We start from the raw sequence: 20,684 nt of genomic DNA, 5'->3' as shown, positions 1-20,684 counted from the left end.
GGAATCAGAGGAATGACCGGAAAGATACAACGAATAAGAACAACGAAAACAGCTGAAAGACTCTTGAATGCGGAGATTAATACACATGTGCCACATGAGCGCTCCAGACAAACTGCTGCAGACGCAAAACATGAAGAAGAGTTACATGGAAGCCAGAACATCAAAGCTGTATATCTATAAGTTCTCTATCCCCTCACTATCCCCTCCCATTGCCCCATGACCGCCCCCAAAGTGATACCAATTAGCCTAGAAGGATCAAGAAAACCGAGGAGAGAGCACTGACCAGACCTTCCTTAGACAAGTGCGACCTTGGGGAGGCTTATTGCTACTCAAATTCCAATGGAGTCCAATGGCCGCTCCCAGCGAGAAATCAATGGTAAACGGCTGTTGCGATAACGCAAATTCATTTGCAAATGTTATCGAAAGAGGTGGAGAGTACTGGAAATCTGGGGGAGAATTGTTGTCACTCAGCTCTCAAGGAATACCACAGGTTGTTTTCAAGGAGAGATCTTTGATGACCTGTGTGAAAGCTCCTTGTGAGCCAATAATAATAATAATAATAATAATAATAATAATAATAATAATAATAATAATAATAAATATTTGCCCAAACTCCTTGCCAAATTCCTAACTTTAACGGTAATCATCACTGACCGTTCTCACCGCCTCTCTTTTTCAGCTGTCTAAAAAAAGAAGACTACCCCGTGCTTTCCCCGTTATTCTTTTTCACAGCACTGATTGTCCTCATATGCAAATTAATGCCATATGTATATTAATAAACCGTCTATAGACGAAAGTTTTCTTTTCTCTTCCCTTTCTTGGTTACGTCACTCGATAGGATAGACAAAAGCGCTGTCGCTTGTGTAACGTTTTGCACTGCTTTCGCCACATTCTGAATATTTGTATTTTATTTTATTACGTATAAACCATCTATGTACCACACTAAGTACTCGAATGCTGATAATGGCACTAGAAGTTATCATGTTACAGAAAGAGGTTGGGCGTGAGGAGCTATGACACTTAAAACCTCGTCCTTTCCAAACTACTTTCCCTATCACGTTACTCAGATTATATTTGCTTCCGGAAACAATTTATAGTGTTGATAGACCTTTCGGCTGTCATGTACTGTTTTTCGTATTATAGTCTATCTTACCGTCTGTCATTCTTATTTAAAAAAACAAAAACGGATATTCTAAGGATGCGTCCATCTAAACTGCGCGTGTATTGATGCGAATGTCATTTCAAAATTAAGCGTAAACAGACTAACAGAATGAGCGGCACATCGACTGACGGGACGCATCTAAAAATTATATTTCTACCTTAAGTTTCACAGCCAAACTAAAACGTCATTTCACGCTTAAACTCGGGTAACTAAAAAAGAAAATACTTTTCAAACGTGTGACAGACAAACGAAACTAGTATTAAAACCTGAACAACTAAAAGGAATACTATTCAGAGTTGTGTGATAGGCGAACGAAAATTATATGTAAAACTTAAGTGTGACAGAACAAAGAAAATGCTATTTCAAATATAAGCGTGACAGACCAGCCGACGAGTAGTTCCTCTTAAAGAAATTGAAGGATGTATCTAAAAACTGAGAACGACGTATCTTATCCCAGAGACAAATGCAATTATGATTATCAGAGATGCCAAACAAAACGCAAACAATATGACCTTTGCTTGGTACTATTCCGTTGACTCCATAATTGCGAGAACATTTCTCATTTTCTTGCCCCCCCTCTCCTCTCACCCTACTTTCCCCTTTCTTTCTCTCTATTTCTCTCTCTATGTCTCTCTCTGTTCCTGTCTACTCTTTCTCTTTCTCTCTCTCTCTCTCTCTTTCTATATATATATATATATATATATATATATATATATATATATATATATATATATATATATATCAGAAACTTTGTGTATGTGTGTGTGCGAGAGAGAGAGAGAGAGAGAGAGAGAGAGAGAGAGAGAGAGAGAGAGAGAGAGAGAGAGAGTTCCCTATTGACCATTAAACGGCTAGGCGGATTTCTTTTTGAAATTTCACATAAATACACTTTATGTACCTGGCAGTGTTATTGGATAGGTTTTGTATCAGAATATCTTCGATAATCTAAAAACAAAAAAATCGATAAAAGGAGAAAAGGGCGATTTTGACTAAAGTTAATGCTTTATATAGCTTAACACTACAAGTGCATTTGAGAAGTTTTATTACTGCACAAGCAGAAAGTCCTGACATATAAAATCGGCAGTAGGTTTTTTTTGATATGACAGCGCGTTAAAAATGAAACATTCATTTTTAACGCGCCGCTTAAATCCAATGTCGACAAATACTTGTCAAAAACTGCTCTCATAGGTAATTAATTTTTGTTAATTATTTTCAATCCTTATATAATATTCTTAATAAGTTAACTGAAAAGGCACTCATCTCATTAACACTTGTCCTTGAATGATATTTGGCCTTGATAAGGCTGATTCTTTAGTAAAATATATTAAGTTACATTTCAATTAATGAATTGAATGAAGATGCAATCATAGTTGATAGGTGTCATTCTAACACTTATGCCCCGAAGATAGCCCAGAAGTAACTAATCATTAATTAAATATAATAAAACAAGCTGAAATAAAAATTTAATTGAAACATTTTTACAGATTCACCGATGTTTTATTTTATCAATGGTAAAAAACATCCATACATAATATACTCATAAACTCATATTTATTCACTAAAATGGTAAATTAATTTTTTTATTTAACGTGTAAAAAATAACTCATTATTTTACACAACAATCAACATAATATAGATCTTATGGTCGAAGGAAAAAATAATCACAATCATCTCTCTATCTCAATTAAATTTTACTTTTTTCCATGGTAGGAAAAAGTTAAAATCAAGTTCTTTTTGTCACAACATTTAATTTTTTTCTGTATAAAAAATGAAAACGGAGAAGTCACTTTTCAGTTAAAAAAAACACAACTCACTGATTTTTCATTTATAACTTTTTCCACTTTTCATCATTTTTAGCAGTTCCTGGAAACCCAATCCTTCAGAATCTGGTAGAATCCAGTTCAATATTTAGAGTTGCTTCCTGAATTTTAAAACATTTAGTCGTCCGATTATCCGGTATTGACTCTCGATGATTCATTGTTAGTGTTTTTGGGACACTATCTTGCTCGTTCAAATATTTAGTAGCAAGATTGATATTGTTGAAGTAGGTCCTTTGAAAACCACTTTGTTAGTTCGAATATCTTGTCGCCAGTTGTTGTGACCCTAGGAAAGGGCAATAAAGAAAGACTCGAACAACGTTTTTTTTACACGGTGGTCACCACTTATCAAGGCCCGGAAGCCACGCAGGGATAAGGATTATTGCAAGTATAGTACGTTAGTGTGGAGATTTAATGAAATGTTTACGTAAGAGAGCGGTTCATTAGAAATTTGTTCACGTAGGACTTGAAGACATCCAAGTTGTAGTCAGGTGGGAAGCAGGCAGACGGAACAGAGTTCCACAGGCGTGCAGTTCTTAGAAAGAAGCTTTGTTCATGGAATCTACGTTTTGATTTTGGCACAGATGAAGAGTGGGGAAATTTTTCACAGTGGATTCAGTGAGACGGGTGTTTTTCGTGAAAGATTGGCAAGGGGGGGGACCAGAGATTGGAGTTCAGACGAGCACCTGCCATGGAAATAACGATAAAACAAGGATAGGTTCGCAACGTCTCTTCTGTGGGAGAAAGATTGCAGGGTAGAGAAAAGGGCACCCCCCACTAAGCCACGAAGTCTATTTTGTACTCTGTCAAGGCAGGATAGGCTGTTTTTAGCAGCTCCTGACCAGATATGGCAACAATATTCCATCCTTGGACGTACTTGGCTTTTATATAGATAGAGAATTGCATCAGTAGTGAGATATTTTGTGGAGCGGTACAAGGACCCCACCATCTTTCCAGCGACCTTGGCAACAGACTTGATGTACGTGTTCCATTTCAGATCAGGAGTAAAGGTCAAGACCAGAAGCTTGTCAAAACATGGGGCTTCTCCTAGACGAGAGCCATCCATTTCAATTGATGCCAGATGGGGATCAGAGCGTTGATGATGTAAAGATAGGAGTTTGGTTTTAGATGTATTAAAGGTAACCAGCCACGTCTTCCCCCACTGAACCACGCGCTCGAGATCAGAGAATCAGAGAGAACTTTGTCATTTACGGCCTTTGATATGTTGCTGTAGATGGTCGTGTCATCAGAATAGATGTCAACGAATGATTTAAGTATGTGTTTAGGGAGATCATTGATGTAGATCAGGAAGAGAGTTGGGCCCAGGATTGACCCGTGAGGGACTCCAGCATTAATACTGCAGGCCTCTGATTTTTGTCCATCGACCACTACTCTTATGAGCCTCTCGGAGAGAAATGATTTAATGATTGAGAAAACATTTCCAGTTATACCGTAGCTGGAAATCTTGTGAAGTATGCCCTTATGCCATACCTTGTCGAAGGCCTTTGATATGTCAAGAGCAATTGCCCTAGAAAGGAAGCCTTTGTCAAGAGATTCACTAATCCTATGTGATATAATCGTTAGCACATCTGCGGTAGATCTTGCAGAATGGAAACCATGTTGTGTGTCAATAAGAAAGTTATTTCTGCTGAGGTGGTTGACTATTTCTCTATTTAATATGGATTCCAGCAACTTACTCATAACACACAGGAGACTTATTGGTTATTACTGAGAGGGAGATGACTTTTCACCTGAATTCTTAAATACAGGGCATACTGATGAGGGTTTCCAGGGAGTCGGAAAGCACTTCTCCTTAAGGCAACGCTTAAACAGTTTCGTAATATGGGAGCAAGTTCTGGTTGAAGCTTTTTTAACACTATAATTGGGATGCCGTCAGGGCCAGTTGCTTTACTGGAATCAAGGTTCTTGATTAGCTTGGCGACCTCATGCACAGATATTTGTATGTTACCTAGCGTGTTCTGTGTTATAGGAGGAAATATGGGGAGTTGATGCCCTTCTTTGCATAGGGTAGAATTAGCTGCAAAGTTCTTTGCAAATAGTTTGGCCTTGTCTGACGCTGACGAGATAACCTCTGGTCCATTGATAATGGTTGGGATAGAACGCACACTTCTGTTCAGGATCCTATTTGTTATTTACCAAAACTGGTGGGAACCAAGCCGCTGATCAGCTACTTTGGATTTAACAGACTGGGCATATAGCCCTCTTGCATTTTTTATTACTCTTTTACAGTGGGTTTAGGTAGAAAAGAATATATTATATATATATTACTAGCAGTTCGGCCCGCCTTTACTCGGGCTCTATGTCCTGTTCATAACTTTATATATATATATATATATATATATATATATATATATATATATATATATATATATATATATATATATATATATATATATAAATGTTTAACTCGTCTCCAGGTAACCTACATCTAAGATTTCAAGTGTTTGGACCCAAAATTGGTGGAGGAGTTTAGTAGAGTCTGCAAAGCTTAACCTTTTCAACTTTGACCCGTTGGCAGCCAAAATTTCACTCAAAAACTGATTAAAAAGCTTGCTTGAATAGTTTTCTAGAGACCACAAAGGTAAAATCTTTTGACTTTAGACCCCTTGGTAGCCAAAATTTCGGCCAAAAACCGATTAAAAAGCTTGCCTTATGTCTGAATACACTTTATGTAAATTTTAAAATGTTTAGACAAAAATTGGCTGAGTAATTTTATAGAGGCCGCAGAGATCAATTTTTAAAAAAACTTAGACCCTAATTTTTACTCTTTAACATTTATTGTTTTCGGCTCAAATCAAATTAAAAAGTTTAATCCATGTCCAAGTAATCTACATCTAAAATTTCAAGTGTTTAGATCCAAAATTGGCGGAGGAGTTTGGTAGAATTTATAAAAGTAAAATAAGAACTAACATCTATTTAATCTATGATGATTCATTCGTGTTCACAACTTTTCCCCACCGTTCAAAGAAATTCTCAATACCTTTTTGATTTTGACTTGAAAAATTCATCCAACCAAATTGAAATAACTTAAACCAAATCGTTGAACTTTGACCCCGCGACAGCCAAATTTCTGGCCGAAAACCGATTCTAAAGATTTTCCCAAAACTCAATACCCCTTATGTCAAATCTCGAGCCAGTAGACTGAAAATTGACAGAGTAGTTTGGTAGGGAAATGTACACAGACAGACAGACAGACAGACAAACAAAGAATAACATTTATAGATATATAGATATATTAGATTGGCAGTTAAGTTCTTGCCGCTTTTAAAATTTACATTTTAAAAAGTAAAATAAAAACTAACAACTATTTAGTCTATGATAATCCATTGGTGTTTACAACTTTTTCCCTCCGTTCAACAAAATTCTCAATACCTTTTTGATTTGATTTTAACATGAAAAATTTTTCAAACCAAATTGAAATAACTTAAACCAAAACCAATATAAGCGGCAAAAACTTAGTTGCCCGCTTCAAAATATTACATACACGATGAGGTCTAAAATATGGAATGAGATCTTAAGCAAAATGGAAAAACCGATATATAAGATCCGTGTTCTTTTCAATGAAGCTTATTTACACCAAATAAATAAATGAAATTCCTACACATTATTAATGAAATAAGTGTGACATTTTACCCCAAAACTTCTTATTTACTGAAACCATGGTTTAAAAAGAAATAATGATGCTTAAGCAGAGAAGGTACCGTGCTATTTTTAAATAGCATTTTCTGAATTGACTTCAAGTTTTACGATAACTTTTGTTTATTAAATTGTTGGGTGAAAATACAGAATAGTTACAAACCCTTTCCCCTCATCATGCTTCATAGATTTCTAAATAATAATGTGATTATTTCAGCACGGTACCTTCTCTGAATAAGTACCGAAATAATGAAAACAAGTCCTAACAAGTTACATCGCACGTGTGAAAATACGAAATAAAAACTGTTGAAAAATATAGTCGCCGTCATTATGAACTTCAGTTATATATATATATATATATATATATATATATATATATATATATATATTTTATACGTAGCACCTACTTAAAAAATGTTTTTTATAAAGACGGATACAATATTTTTCCGGTATAGCTTTCATTTAAACATGTCCGTTCACGAGGTTTATTTTTTCCACTAAAACCAAAATTTAAACATAAATCCGGAATAATGAAAGAACTTATATGGTTTGTATAGAAGACCAGTAAGTTGTTAATAAACATGCATTATAAATAAACAGCTCAAAATGTTCTTTGATACACCAGGGACACGTGAGAAACTTTTTATTTTAGAGCTAAAACAGTTATTTTTTACTTTTGGTCAACATAATAATAATAAAAAAACTCATTTAAAGATTTATTTGAAAACTTGCAGCGATACCCGGTGTTGCCCGGGTCCACATGAAGTTCCGTTTGGGCACACTTCATTATTATATGTCAACTTCATCGTAGGCAACGTTGATACCCCCACAACAATTTAAAAAAATAAAAGGTACAGTAATCATACTTAAAAATGGATAAAAACACGAAAATGTAATCGCCCCCCCAAAAGTAGAAGTACGTCATACCACCGACCAGATATTTCAGCATACGTGATACAAAGAGAAGAAGCTATTTTTCGGATATTGAGCACTTTTTGTTGTTCGTGCCCTGGAGCCCCCACAAACAAATAAATAAATAAAAACAACTAAGCCGCGATGGTCAGACTCGAACGTGAAACGCGAAAGAGGGGAAGAAGACAAGCACTTACGGACAAACGTATTTGCCACTAGTTCTTTTATTTAAAAAAAAATAGTTTTAGTTTAATACGCGTGCGCAAATTACAAAAAAGGAGACATGAAAACGGGCCCCTTTCCAAAAAGTGATCCAGTTGACCACCACAAAATGAATCATTTTGTTCTAATTTTCACATATTATGCATCCGGGGCATTTACCTTTCAAATCATACTAGTTTTGACCCGGTCGGGTGAGACAAGTTTTGAGCAGACGTACATACGTGCCAGCCGTTAATGCCAACGCCATACCGACTCATTGTTGTTTCTATCGTTCATGTGTCTATCGTTTTATCACCCCCAGCACCGGGAGCTAGTAGCCGTTCCAATTACGTTTCTCAACAAAGTACTTGTCCGGGTAAACAATCGGATCACAAATGAAGTTTAGAGCACTTGGTGTTTTCTTTCTTATTATGTTTCGAACAAAATATTTTATTGAAATGAATTTGTGACAAAAAGAATTGATTTTGTTATCGAACGTTAGAAAGATAAACTGAAATAAAAAGTACCTTAGAAAGCACACGTGATAAATGAGAATATATGTATTAAATTTGGCACAAGAAATGCCTTTGCAAAACTAAGCGTGTTTGCGGATTTATTAAAATATCAACTTATTGTGAAAAGGAGTCCTAAAAGGACTAAAACCGTCTGGACGACTCCGTGAATGTGTTGTATTCTAGTGAAGATTAATTAAAAATAAGAAATATTTATTTAGCATCCGAACAGCATGAATCGTAATAACCAAGAAGTGTTAGCGGTTGAAGATGTTTATTCGATTGGGATCCTCTGTTCTCAATCATCGATCAGTGAAACGATAAGTCAGATAGACAGAAATCGATAATTGCTCATGATTTCTTATTCGGATGTCTGCAAAACCACAAATTCACACATGCATGCTTTCAGCTGCCGACTTTTCTCCCCCTCACTTATTTGGGCCATGTGACATCACAGCCATTTCTGGCACATAGGAGGTGTAGCTGACATTATAGTATACTAAGCTGACCTCGACTGAACCCTATTTCATGCTCTTCTTAATTAACAAAATTATATTAGTCCAATATTTAATAATACATTAAGTGACATAAGAACTTCATGGTGAAACATGAATTTACACAATGGATAATTTTGTCAAATATTTGGTTTTCTATTTTGCGCACTATAATATACTATCCCATCTCATTAACCAATTACCATCTAAGTATCTAATCAAATTAAATTCATTAATCAGGAATATAGTCCTTTTTATATCTACGATTGTAACGCCATCGAAAAACATGGAAGGAGAGATAATTGGAGCTGAAATTCCCTTTATTGAATGTAGCAAAATGGTAAGTAATGTTGCAGTTTCTGAATTTTTTTAGATAAGGATGTGTTATTCGTATTATTTGGATCCACCGACCTACTGCTCTCATCTTAGGTGTCATTTTTACAACGTTTCGATTGATGTAACCTCCGACCTTCTTCAGGTGTATCTTGACGAACTGATGAAATGTTTCTGTTGAACTCGGGAATTTGGACGAAATTTCGAACCGAACCCTTCATTTACATCACGGGGGTAGCATGCTATCGTTCCATTAGCCATGACTGGCTAGAGGTTCTAAGTAATTCGCAATTTTAATTTTTGCATGGTCCGAGTACTTGGAAAAAAAATCAATTGTAAAAGTGAAATTTTCGTGAGGTTCAATTCTCAGTGTGGGCGACCGAAAAATACAATTGCAAATTACTCATAATCTCTATTCAGTTATGGCTGACTGAACGAGAACATGTTACCCCGTGAAGTAAAAGGAGGGTTCCGTTCGAAATTCCGTTCAAATTTCAGAGTTTCACAGAAACATTCCTGAGTTCAATAATATCCATCTGAAGAAGGTCGGAGGTGACATCGATCGAAAAGCTGAGAAAATGACATTCAAGATGAGAACAGTAGTCCAATGAATCGAAATAATATGTAATGCTAAAGGTTCATTCGACTATTTGCCTCTCTTTTCGACCCACTGCAAAAATAACAAAATAACATTTCTCACTTCTACGAAGACAATCCAAACACATACTCGAATCTCTATTTGCTAACAATAAACTCAATTCAGTTTTCAGTGTTAATTCTCGAAAAAAGCTGCTCGCAACATTTCAACATTCGAAATATTTTATCCTCGTGTAATCATATTTCAATGTCAAATGTTCATACAGCATGGCAGTGTAAACCCTTCCAATTCACTAATAACAATAAACACATGATAACACAACAAAACCCCAGAAGATTTTATAATTCTTACTACTTATTTTAATTTCAGCACTCTTGTATATTCTTTTCTGTTTTATATCCGCCCGAAAGCAATTACGTTGGGTTCATTTGTGGCAAAAAACGCTGTGGCGGACGAATACGAATTTACGTACGTATTTATAATCTCTCGTATCATCTCTAAACGTTATGGTCCATGTCACATAATTATCGTTCTTTATCTTAACCACGCACTCCATATGTTCATTCAACGTACTTTTTCATAAAAAAATAAGTTTGTACAAGGATGAACAATGCAAAGGTGTAAAGGATAGACACAACCTGAATCAACTTAAGATATACTGCTGGAACCAGTTATGTAGGTTCACTTTTTATTTATCCAATTTATGTGTATATGTATAATCATACATATGTATTTTTATACAATATTTAACATCTAGGATGTTCTTACTTACGTCAGCCGGTCAAGTGTCTCCGTAATGCTATATTTCGGGATGCCTTCCCTCCGTCAGGCGCGTGTTCATGATGAGTTTTATTGTAAATGGTGCGAGTTCGCAGAAATTGGAAATTAATTTATCTGTTTCAGTTGAATATTTTATTGATATTAGACGTGTATTATTATATACAATATTTTTTATTCTGATATTATTTACAGTTTTTTTTTTTATTGATATTTAACCTTAATTACTTATGTTTGTATTATTAATCAGCCTTTATTCGTTTATTTTATTTTATTTTCTGCGGTTGTTTTTTATTTGTATTTTCTGCGGTTCTCTTAGGATCGTTATGTGTTTTGATTTTTTCTTTGTATTTTTTACTATTAACATCGGCCATGTTTCGGTACTCAATATTACTTATTTTTTTTATTTATATTAAACCTTATTTACTTATCTTTATTCGTTTATTTTAGCTAGTCTTATTTCGTTTATTTTATTTATTTTTAAATTATTTTCTGCGGTTCTGTTTTTAAGTTTTGCGATTCTTGTTAAGATCTTTATGACCTTTTTATAATTAAGGGAAGGTAAGTTTTCTTTACATATTTATTCTCAAATAGTTAAAGATTTTTTAATCAAAGGAAGGAAAGATTTTTTCCCTTTTTTTTGTTATAAAGGGATAACTATGCAATAATTTTGTCTCTTATATTTTACAACTTTATCCAATGTTAGATTGATTGTCTGTTCGATGTATTAGTTTAACTGGTTCGTATCCTATTTCATATAGTTATTTGTTTATTATTATTTATTTTCAATTCATTTATTTAGTTTAATTCTAAATATTTATGCTTGAGGTGTTATGTAAATGTACATATTAAACTAGAAATGTGGATCCTTACTCGTATCGGCGATTATTTTAATTATTTTTTAAAATGATTTCCAAGGATTCTGTTTTTAATTTTCTGCATTTTTTATTAAGATCGTTGAAATTTTTATAATTAAGTAGAGCCAACTGTTTATATATTTATTTTCAAATAGTTTAAGAGTTCATATTAAGGGGAGATAACATTTTTTCGGCTAAAGGGGAATAATTAAATGATTGTGTCGATCTGTATTAATATCTATTATCTGTTTTTTAAAGCTTTATTTATTGTTCACGTATTTGTTGATGTATTGGTTTAATTAGTTCGTACCCTTATTTATATGGTTATTTTTATATGGTTACTTTTTATTGTTTATTGCCTATTTATAATTGTGTTTAAATTCTATTTATTTATTTTTGAGGTGTTATGTAAGTGTTGATATTAAGCTAGCAAAAGGGATCATAACCCATGTCGGCGATTTATTTCAGGGTGCAAGTTAGCAATCGAGATGGCTTCTTTTATCCAGAGATCCCCAACATTTCTTTAGACGGCTAGTTATTAGTCTTGTCGGTGTTGGTGTAAACGTAACTATTTATATGTACCCGTGAAACGAAGAGTTATCTATTACTTTTTCATAGTTTTTCGGCTTGACAAAATGTGACATTTATACAGCATAGGAAGAGGTGTACTTTATTCATTTTATCAACACTCCTGGTTGTATCAATTCTTTATTCACGCGGATACATTTTCTCTTTCATTTTTCAACACTTAATGCATACATACGTGTAATAAACTTGTTCAAGTTCGTAAACATATTTCTGTGTAATTATGATATCGCTAGTTTCTTTCTACCCTATCCTTATTTAAATGGTAAATGCTTGACTCTCTTGTTCCTCTTTGTAAGACGTTTGCAATAAGAACTCAACAACGAGAACAAAAAGAAGACTTTCCTTTCTTCCATCTATGTGTCTAGCTCCGTGGGGAATATTCAGGAAGAGAGTTTCTTTACCAAGGTTTTCCGTCCGTAGAACACATTACCACAGAACTACTTCCCTACAGATTAGAACATAGTCGTCTTCAGATCAAATGTCAAATAATAATTATAAACCGCCCCATAAATCTAATTGGTTGTGCTGTATCTATCTCCGAACAATATTTCCATCCCATTAGCATTTATATTCATTTTAGCTAAGTGCAAAGTGTAGCATCTGTTCTAATATTACACATTATTTTTTCAGTCCTCAGTCTGTGAAAGAAAAATCACTCTAGATTAAGGTCATTTTATTTTATTTTCAAACCTTGTGACTCTTTATGGGAGCTAGATTTGTGAATTCTCGAATAACTCTTGGTTATGATAAATGGCAATCCAACATTAGAAAAATGTGCCCCTGTTGTCCAATGTGCAATGTGCGATATCCCTGATATAAAAAGTCAACAATTTTACCTTTTGGTAAGAATGTTTTCCCAATGCAACGATTGCCTGGATTATTTTCACACTTTCATTTCTTTATCTATTTCCATTTCATTACATTCACAACCAAAAACCATGTTGTTTTGTAGATTTGACAACCATCCATAAACACAATAAAGGTGAAAATGGCACCTTGATTTACACGTTTTTTTCTACTCTATCCTTATTTCAATAGTAAATGCTTGACTCTCTCGTTCCTCTTTGTAAGACGTTTACAATAACACCTTGACAACGAAAAAAAAAAAGACTTTCCTTTCTTCCATCCATGTACCTAGCCTCCGTGCGGAATATCCACGGAGAGAGTTTCTTTACCAGGGTTTCCCTCCGTAGAGTACATTACCGCAGAACTACTTTCCTGAAGATTAGAACATTGTCGTCTTCATATCAAATGTCAACTAATGCTTATAAACCGCCCCATAAATCTAATTCAAGCCATTAATTGTTCCTTATCTTTCCGCTAACAGTATTTCCATCTCATTAACACTTATATTACTTTTAGCTAAGAATAAAGTGTAGCGTCTGTTCTAATACTATACGTTATCTTTTCCGTCCTAATCTGCGAAAGAAAGACTCCTCCTAGATTGAGGTCATTTTTATTTTTCTTCAAATTCAGTGACTCTTTAGGGGGAGCTGGATTTTCTCCACATTAAAAACTGACCTTTTGTCTAATTATACCTTTGTAGAGAGGCAAGTAAATGAACCCTTATTCTCGAATGGCGTTTGGTAATGATAAATGGTAATCTAACAGTAGAAAATAGTGCAACTGTTGTCAAATGTGCGATAGGTTTGCTATCCCTGATATAAAAATAAAGTAAGTTTACCTTTTGGTAAGAATGTTTTCCTAATGCAACGATTGCGTGGATTATTTTTAGTTTCATTTCTTTATCTATTTCCTTTTCCTTACGTTCACAAGCAACAACCATGTTGTTTTGTAGATTTGAAAACCATCCATAAACACAATAAAAGTGAAAATGACACGTTGATTTATGCGTTTTCCTTTTTCTCTTTTTAAAAATTATTTTAGCCTTATTTTATTTTATGTTCGTCATCGTTGCCTCTCTTTTAGAATGGAACAAAACGACAGCATTTCTGTCACTTTCAGGAGAAGCGAAACTTTAAAACCAATAGGAAATCAAGAAAATAGAGAATGCAGGACGAATTTTAAACCACTTTTCATCTTCTTTCCTTTTGCACATTTAAGACCGGATATTGTTTTACTATTCAATTTGCACTTGTAGAAACGAGAATAAACTGGCAGACATTAATTATTATTATACTAGTGTTGAGTTCATCAACAATGTATCTACTTATATATTTTAAACACAACTAAAATAAATATGAATTACCAGGGCAAAAAGTCATAGAAAATACATGGGGCGATGTAAAGTAAATAGGACTTAGATATCATCTAGAAACTATTCTGATACCTAATATTGCAACCAATAAAAATGTACATGCTAAACTTGCTAGAAGTTTGAATGTATCGTCTTATCTGAAAACAGAAACGAGCCCTGACAACCCGTTATCAGAGATGTGAAAAATATAAAAACGTATAGTCGGGTTGGAAAACATCCACTCAGCTCGAGATCACAGCCAATAAAAAAAGGCAAGCATATATGCGTAATGGGAATATATTTCCCACTTCATAATTAAAAAGTTAATTTTCTTGTTACCAGTATAATTCAAAGGAGATAACTTTAATATAGCTCAAAAGGAATAACTCTCCTTTCGGGCCAAGATCACAGTGTAGTATTAGTCCTGATGCTACACTTCACCTTTTTTGCCCTCGGTCAGTGGGGGAGAAATCCTTTATGATTGAGAAAATTTTTACTTTTATTCCTATCCAGAGTGCCCCTTTTGGAGGAGCTGGATTTTCCCACATTAAAAACCGACAGTGTGTCTAACTCTGCCTAACGAAGAGGCAATAAAATAGGAACTCTGAATATACTGAGCCGACAGACGCATCTAAAATATATCTACTATTAGATTTGTTCAGATACTTCTGTAAGAGGTTGATCATTCGATTTATCGAGTTTCAATTTTAAAAATTATTTTCTTCTCTAAATGCATATGTTGAATTAACATATCTTAATAGTATCTCTTCTAGATTTTCTATCTATTTCCATACAGAGTATTTTGCAGGATAGCTTTTTTAAGTAGACGAAAATACGTTACCACTTGTCTTGTTATTATGGCGGCCATCTTGATTACACTACAAGAAATGACTTCCTTCCAATCGCTATCATTAATTACAACTATATTCACCAAGTGAAGTAGAATAGGAGCAGAAATACAGATCGCCAGGCGATCGTCCAGCTTTTACATCTTTGAAGGAACGTATAAAAAAACAATGTGGAAATCGAATCAAATGATTAGATTGAGGTCAGTTTGATCAAAGCAAAACATGTTTTTCATATGATATATTAAAAAGATAATAAATAACGATTATTTTTATTTTAATTCATTTTATTGCATTTTACGATTTATTTATATTTTCAAAACCAAAAGTATTTGTCTGTTTTCCTTGCATCAATATTTATTTCTAAGGTTTTGGTGCTGTAAAATAGAAAATAGAAAGAATTGTTAGACTTTTAGAAACAAATTCAAAAATAATATAAGAACGTTGGATGAGATAATTAGTACTTTAATTCTGAAATTAAAACAAAAGTTAACGGTGGCTCTTTCATGATGTCCGGCTTTAGTTAATTCACATCGAAATTTTTATTCAGAATATTCATAGAATATTCAGATATTATTTTGACGGCAGAAGTTCGCTTGTTAAATATCACACGTGCTTCTGTTAATACTTATATGGAAATTAAAATTCTTAAGTAAAACGTCAGTACACGAACAAAAAATAAAGATGAGATATGAGAGGAAGGAAGATCTGGTAGCTAGCTATCAACTTCTGTGGGAACACTAACTATAGCAAATGACGTCATACGTAAAGAATACGCGCGAGGAACAGGCACTCTGAGTTGAAAGTTTGGCTCGATCAGACGTCATAAGAACTGACTTGATAATCGTAAATGAAGACATGTGCCAGATCCCCAAGATCTGCAGATCTGATGTTTTTTTTTACCGCTAGCAAAGTGGGAGGCAACGTTAACAGCCTAGTAAATGAACTTTCTCCAAATTCTCTAAATCTTTCCCTGTGTTTTTGTTGTGTCGAGTTTGATCCCAAAGCAAGAATTTACATCCATAGAAAAGTAAATATTGATCTTGAATAGAGAACTTCCATATTTGAACGTTGAAGACACACGGTACGATTTAATTGTTTTTATGAATTGTTAATTTGCATCCAATTACAAACATGCATTTATTTGACTAAGCACTAGTCCTCCCATTCAAGGGGAGGTAATTTCACACGAAGATTTTTTTTCGATAATGCTTCTTGATGCTCATCAGAACGTGTCACTAAATTTAAAAGTTCGGCCGGAGTTTCTTCGTTTTATGGAGTTTTCAGCTCTTGAATTCTAACATTGCTTCTTGAATGATCCTTGATATGTTAGATCTAAAACAAAATAAACAAAAGAAGTGGTTTAACAGTTTGGGTTATCGAAATACCCACTCTATGAGTTTCAACTCAGGTTATACATCTTTGCAAAATCTGCAAAAAAAAAAAAAAAAAAAAAAACCCAGACAAATATACACAAAAACGATCTGCATGCAATTCAGATCAATATTTTATTTTAGTATAATAGGTTATTGAAGTACTGGAGTAATTTTTTTAGTGCTTTAATAATTCTGTTGAACACTTGTACATATAAGGATGTAAAAAAGAATTTCATGCTCACTTTCGTAAACTAAATAAAAATAAGGAGAATGGAACAAATCTTTTGAAGTAACCGTGTAAAATTTTCAATTTGAAATTCAGACAAAAGGCCGTTGAAAACTACGTTTTGATTTTACTAATTACTTTTTAACCTATTTTTTTGTATAAAACACTTGCTTAGAGACGAGCTCTAAAATTATCTTTGTTTTCTTTTAGTTTCTTAATATTAAACATCTCTTGTATCCGAGGAAGAGTTTTACACTTAAAAGAAATTAAGACAAACGTTAAAAAATAACAAGCATAAACATACTTGTCTTTCAACGACTTTTTGCCAGTTTATTGCTTTCATTTTATTAGGTTGGTGCAAAAATAATGTCGTTTTCATTTTATTAGGTTGGTGCAAAAATAATGTCGTTTTCATTTTATTAGGTTGGTGCAAAAATAATGTCGTTTTCATTTTATTAGGTTGGTGCAAAATAATGTCGTTTTCATTTTATTAGGTTGGTGCAAAAATAATGTCGTTTTCATTTTATTAGGTTGGTGCAAAAATAATGTCATTTTCATTGTATTAGGTTGGTGCAAAAATAATGTCGTTTTCATTTTATTAGGTTGGTGCAAAAATAATGTCGTTTTCATTTTATTAGGTTGGTGCAAAAATAATGTCATTTTCATTTTATTAGGTTGGTGCAAAAATAATGTCGTTTTCATTTTATTAGGTTGGTGCAAAAATAATGTCGTTTTCATTTTATTAGGTTGGTGCAAAAATAATGTCGTTTCCATTTTATTAGGTTGGTGCAAAAATAATATAATTTTCATTTTATTAGGTTGGTGCAAAAATAATGTCGTTTTCATTTTATTAGGTTGGTGCAAAAATAATGTCGTTTTCATTTTATTAGGTTGGTGCAAAAATAATGTCGTTTTCATTTTATTAGGTTGGTGCAAAAATAATGTCGTTTTCATTTTATTAGGTTGGTGCAAAAATAATGTCATTTCCATTTTATTAGGTTGGTGCAAAAATAATATAATTTTCATTTTATTAGGTTGGTGCAAAAATAATGTCGTTTTCATTTTATTAGGTTGGTGCAAAAATAATGTCGTTTTCATTTTATTAGGTTGGTGCAAAAATAATGTCGTTTTCATTTTATTAGGTTGGTGCAAAAATAATGTCATTTTCATTTTATTAGGTTGGTGCAAAAATAATGTCATTTTCATTTTATTAGGTTGGTGCAAAAATAATGTCGTTTTCATTTTATTAGGTTGGTGCAAAAATAATGTCGTTTTCATTTTATTAGGTTGGTGCAAAAATAATGTCGTTTTCATTTTATTAGGTTGGTGCAAAAATAATGTCGTTTTCATTTTATTAGGTTGGTGCAAAAATAATGTCGTTTCCATTTTATTAGGTTGGTGCAAAAATAATATAATTTTCATTTTATTAGGTTGGTGCAAAAATAATGTCGTTTTCATTTTATTAGGTTGGTGCAAAAATAATGTCGTTTTCATTTTATTAGGTTGGTGCAAAAATAATGTCGTTTTCATTTTATTAGGTTGGTGCAAAAATAATGTCGTTTTCATTTTATTAAGTTAGTGCAAAAATAATGTCATTTTCATTTTATTAGGTTGGTGCAAAAATAATGTCGTTTTCATTTTATTAGGTTGGTGCAAAAATAATGTCGTTTTCATTTTATTAGGTTGGTGCAAAAATAATGTCGTTTTCATTTTATTAGGTTGGTGCAAAAATAATGTCGTTTTCATTTTATTAGGTTGGTGCAAAAATAATGTCGTTTCCATTTTATTAGGTTGGTGCAAAAATAATATAATTTTCATTTTATTAGGTTGGTGCAAAAATAATGTCGTTTTCATTTTATTAGGTTGGTGCAAAAATAATGTCGTTTTCATTTTATTAGGTTGGTGCAAAAATAATGTCGTTTTCATTTTATTAGGTTGGTGCAAAAATAATGTCGTTTTCATTTTATTAAGTTAGTGCAAAAATAATGTCATTTTCATTTTATTAGGTTGGTGCAAAAATAATGTCGTTTTCATTTTATTAGGTTGGTGCAAAAATAATGTCATTTTCATTTTATTAGGTTGGTGCAAAAATAATGTAATTTTCATTTTATTAGGTTGGTGCAAAAATAATGTCGTTTTCATTTTATTAGGTTGGTGCAAAAATAATGTCGTTTTCATTTTATTAGGTTGGTGCAAAAATAATGTCGTTTCCATTTTATTAGGTTGGTGCAAAAATAATATAATTTTCATTTTATTAGGTTGGTGCAAAAATAATGTCGTTTTCATTTTATTAGGTTGGTGCAAAAATAATGTCGTTTTCATTTTATTAGGTTGGTGCAAAAATAATGTCGTTTTCATTTTATTAGGTTGGTGCAAAAATAATGTCATTTTCATTTTATTAAGTTAGTGCAAAAATAATGTCGTTTTCATTTTATTAGGTTGGTGCAAAAATAATGTCGTTTTCATTTTATTAGGTTGGTGCAAAAATAATGTCGTTTTCATTTTATTAGGTTGGTGCAAAAATAATGTCATTTTCATTTTATTAAGTTAGTGCAAAAATAATGTCGTTTTCATTTTATTAGGTTGGTGCAAAAATAATGTCGTTTTCATTTTATTAGGTTGGTGCAAAAATAATGTCATTTTCATTTTATTAGGTTGGTGCAAAAATAATGTAATTTTCATTTTATTAGGTTGGTGCAAAAATAATGTCATTTTCATTTTATTAAGTTAGTGCAAAAATAATGTCGTTTTCATTTTATTAGGTTGGTGCAAAAATAATGTCGTTTTCATTTTATTAGGTTGGTGCAAAAATAATGTCGTTTTCATTTTATTAGGTTGGTGCAAAAATAATGTCATTTTCATTTTATTAAGTTAGTGCAAAAATAATGTCATTTTCATTTTATTAAGTTAGTGCAAAAATAATGTCGTTTTCATTTTATTAGGTTGGTGCAAAAATAATGTCGTTTTCATTTTATTAGGTTGGTGCAAAAATAATGTCATTTTCATTTTATTAGGTTGGTGCAAAAATAATGTCATTTTCATTTTATAAGGTTGGTGCAAAAATAATGTCGTTTTCATTTTATTAGGTTGGTGCAAAAATAATGTCGTTTTCACTTTATTAGGTTGGTGCAAAAATAATGTCGTTTTCATTTTATTAGGTCGGTGCAAAAATAATGTCGTTTTCATTTTATTAGGTTGGTGCAAAAATAATGTCATTTTCATTTTATTAGGTTGGTGCAAAAATAATGTCATTTTCATTTTATTAGGTTGGTGCAAAAATAATGTCGTTTTCATTTTATTAGGTTGGTGCAAAAATAATGTCATTTTCATTTCATTAGGTTGGTGCAAAAATAATGTCATTTTCATTTTATAAGGTTGGTGCAAAAATAATGTCATTTTCATTTTATTAGGTTGGTGCAAAAATAATGTCGTTTTCATTTTATTAGGTTGGTGCAAAAATAATGTCATTTTCATTGTATTAGGTTGGTGCAAAAATAATGTCATTTTCATTTTATTAGGTTGGTGCAAAAATAATGTCATTTTCATTTTATTAGGTTGGTGCAAAAATAATGTCATTTTCATTTTATTAGGTTGGTGCAAAAATAATGTCGTTTTCATTTTATTAGGTTGGTGCAAAAATAATGTCATTTTCATTTTATTAGGTTGGTGCAAAAATAATGTCAGTTTCATTTTATTAGGGTGGTGCAAAAATAATGTAATTTTCATTTTATTAGGTTGGTGCAAAAATAATGTCGTTTTCATTTTATTAGGTTGGTGCAAAAATAATGTCGTTTTCATTTTATTAGGTTGGTGCAAAAATAATGTCGTTTCCATTTTATTAGGTTGGTGCAAAAATAATGTCGTTTTCATTTTATTAGGTTGGTGCAAAAATAATGTCGTTTTCATTTTATTAGGTTGGTGCAAAAATAATGTCGTTTTCATTTTATTAGGTTGGTGCAAAAATAATGTCGTTTTCATTTTATTAGGTTGGTGCAAAAATAATGTCGTTTTCATTTTATTAGGTTGGTGCAAAAATAATGTCATTTTCATTTTATTAGGTTGGTGCAAAAATAATGTCATTTTCATTTTATTAGGTTGGTGCAAAAATAATGTCATTTTCATTTTATTAGGT

At 32.5% G+C, this 20,684-nt stretch overlaps 1 protein-coding gene across 1 annotated transcript in view; it reads right to left on the bottom strand.

Annotated features, from left to right (window-relative positions):
- Window positions 1–15,224: 15,224 nt before the first annotated feature.
- Window positions 15,225–20,684, bottom strand: part of LOC145291111 (uncharacterized) — a 103,094-nt gene continuing 97,634 nt past the window's right edge. The window contains exon 24 of the mRNA XM_080136627.1: window positions 15,225–15,327. Coding sequence (XP_079992753.1) covers window positions 15,314–15,327 — 14 coding nt within the window. The 3' untranslated portion in view covers window positions 15,225–15,313. The remainder of the gene's footprint in view (window positions 15,328–20,684) is intronic.

This window comes from Euprymna scolopes, chromosome 12 (genome assembly GCF_053919585.1).
Source record: "Euprymna scolopes isolate OS-2025 chromosome 12, ASM5391958v1, whole genome shotgun sequence".
NCBI lineage: Eukaryota > Metazoa > Mollusca > Cephalopoda > Sepiida > Sepiolidae > Euprymna > Euprymna scolopes.
The sequence above is the reverse complement of the archived record's forward strand: the minus strand, read 5'-3'. Positions and strand labels throughout refer to the sequence as shown.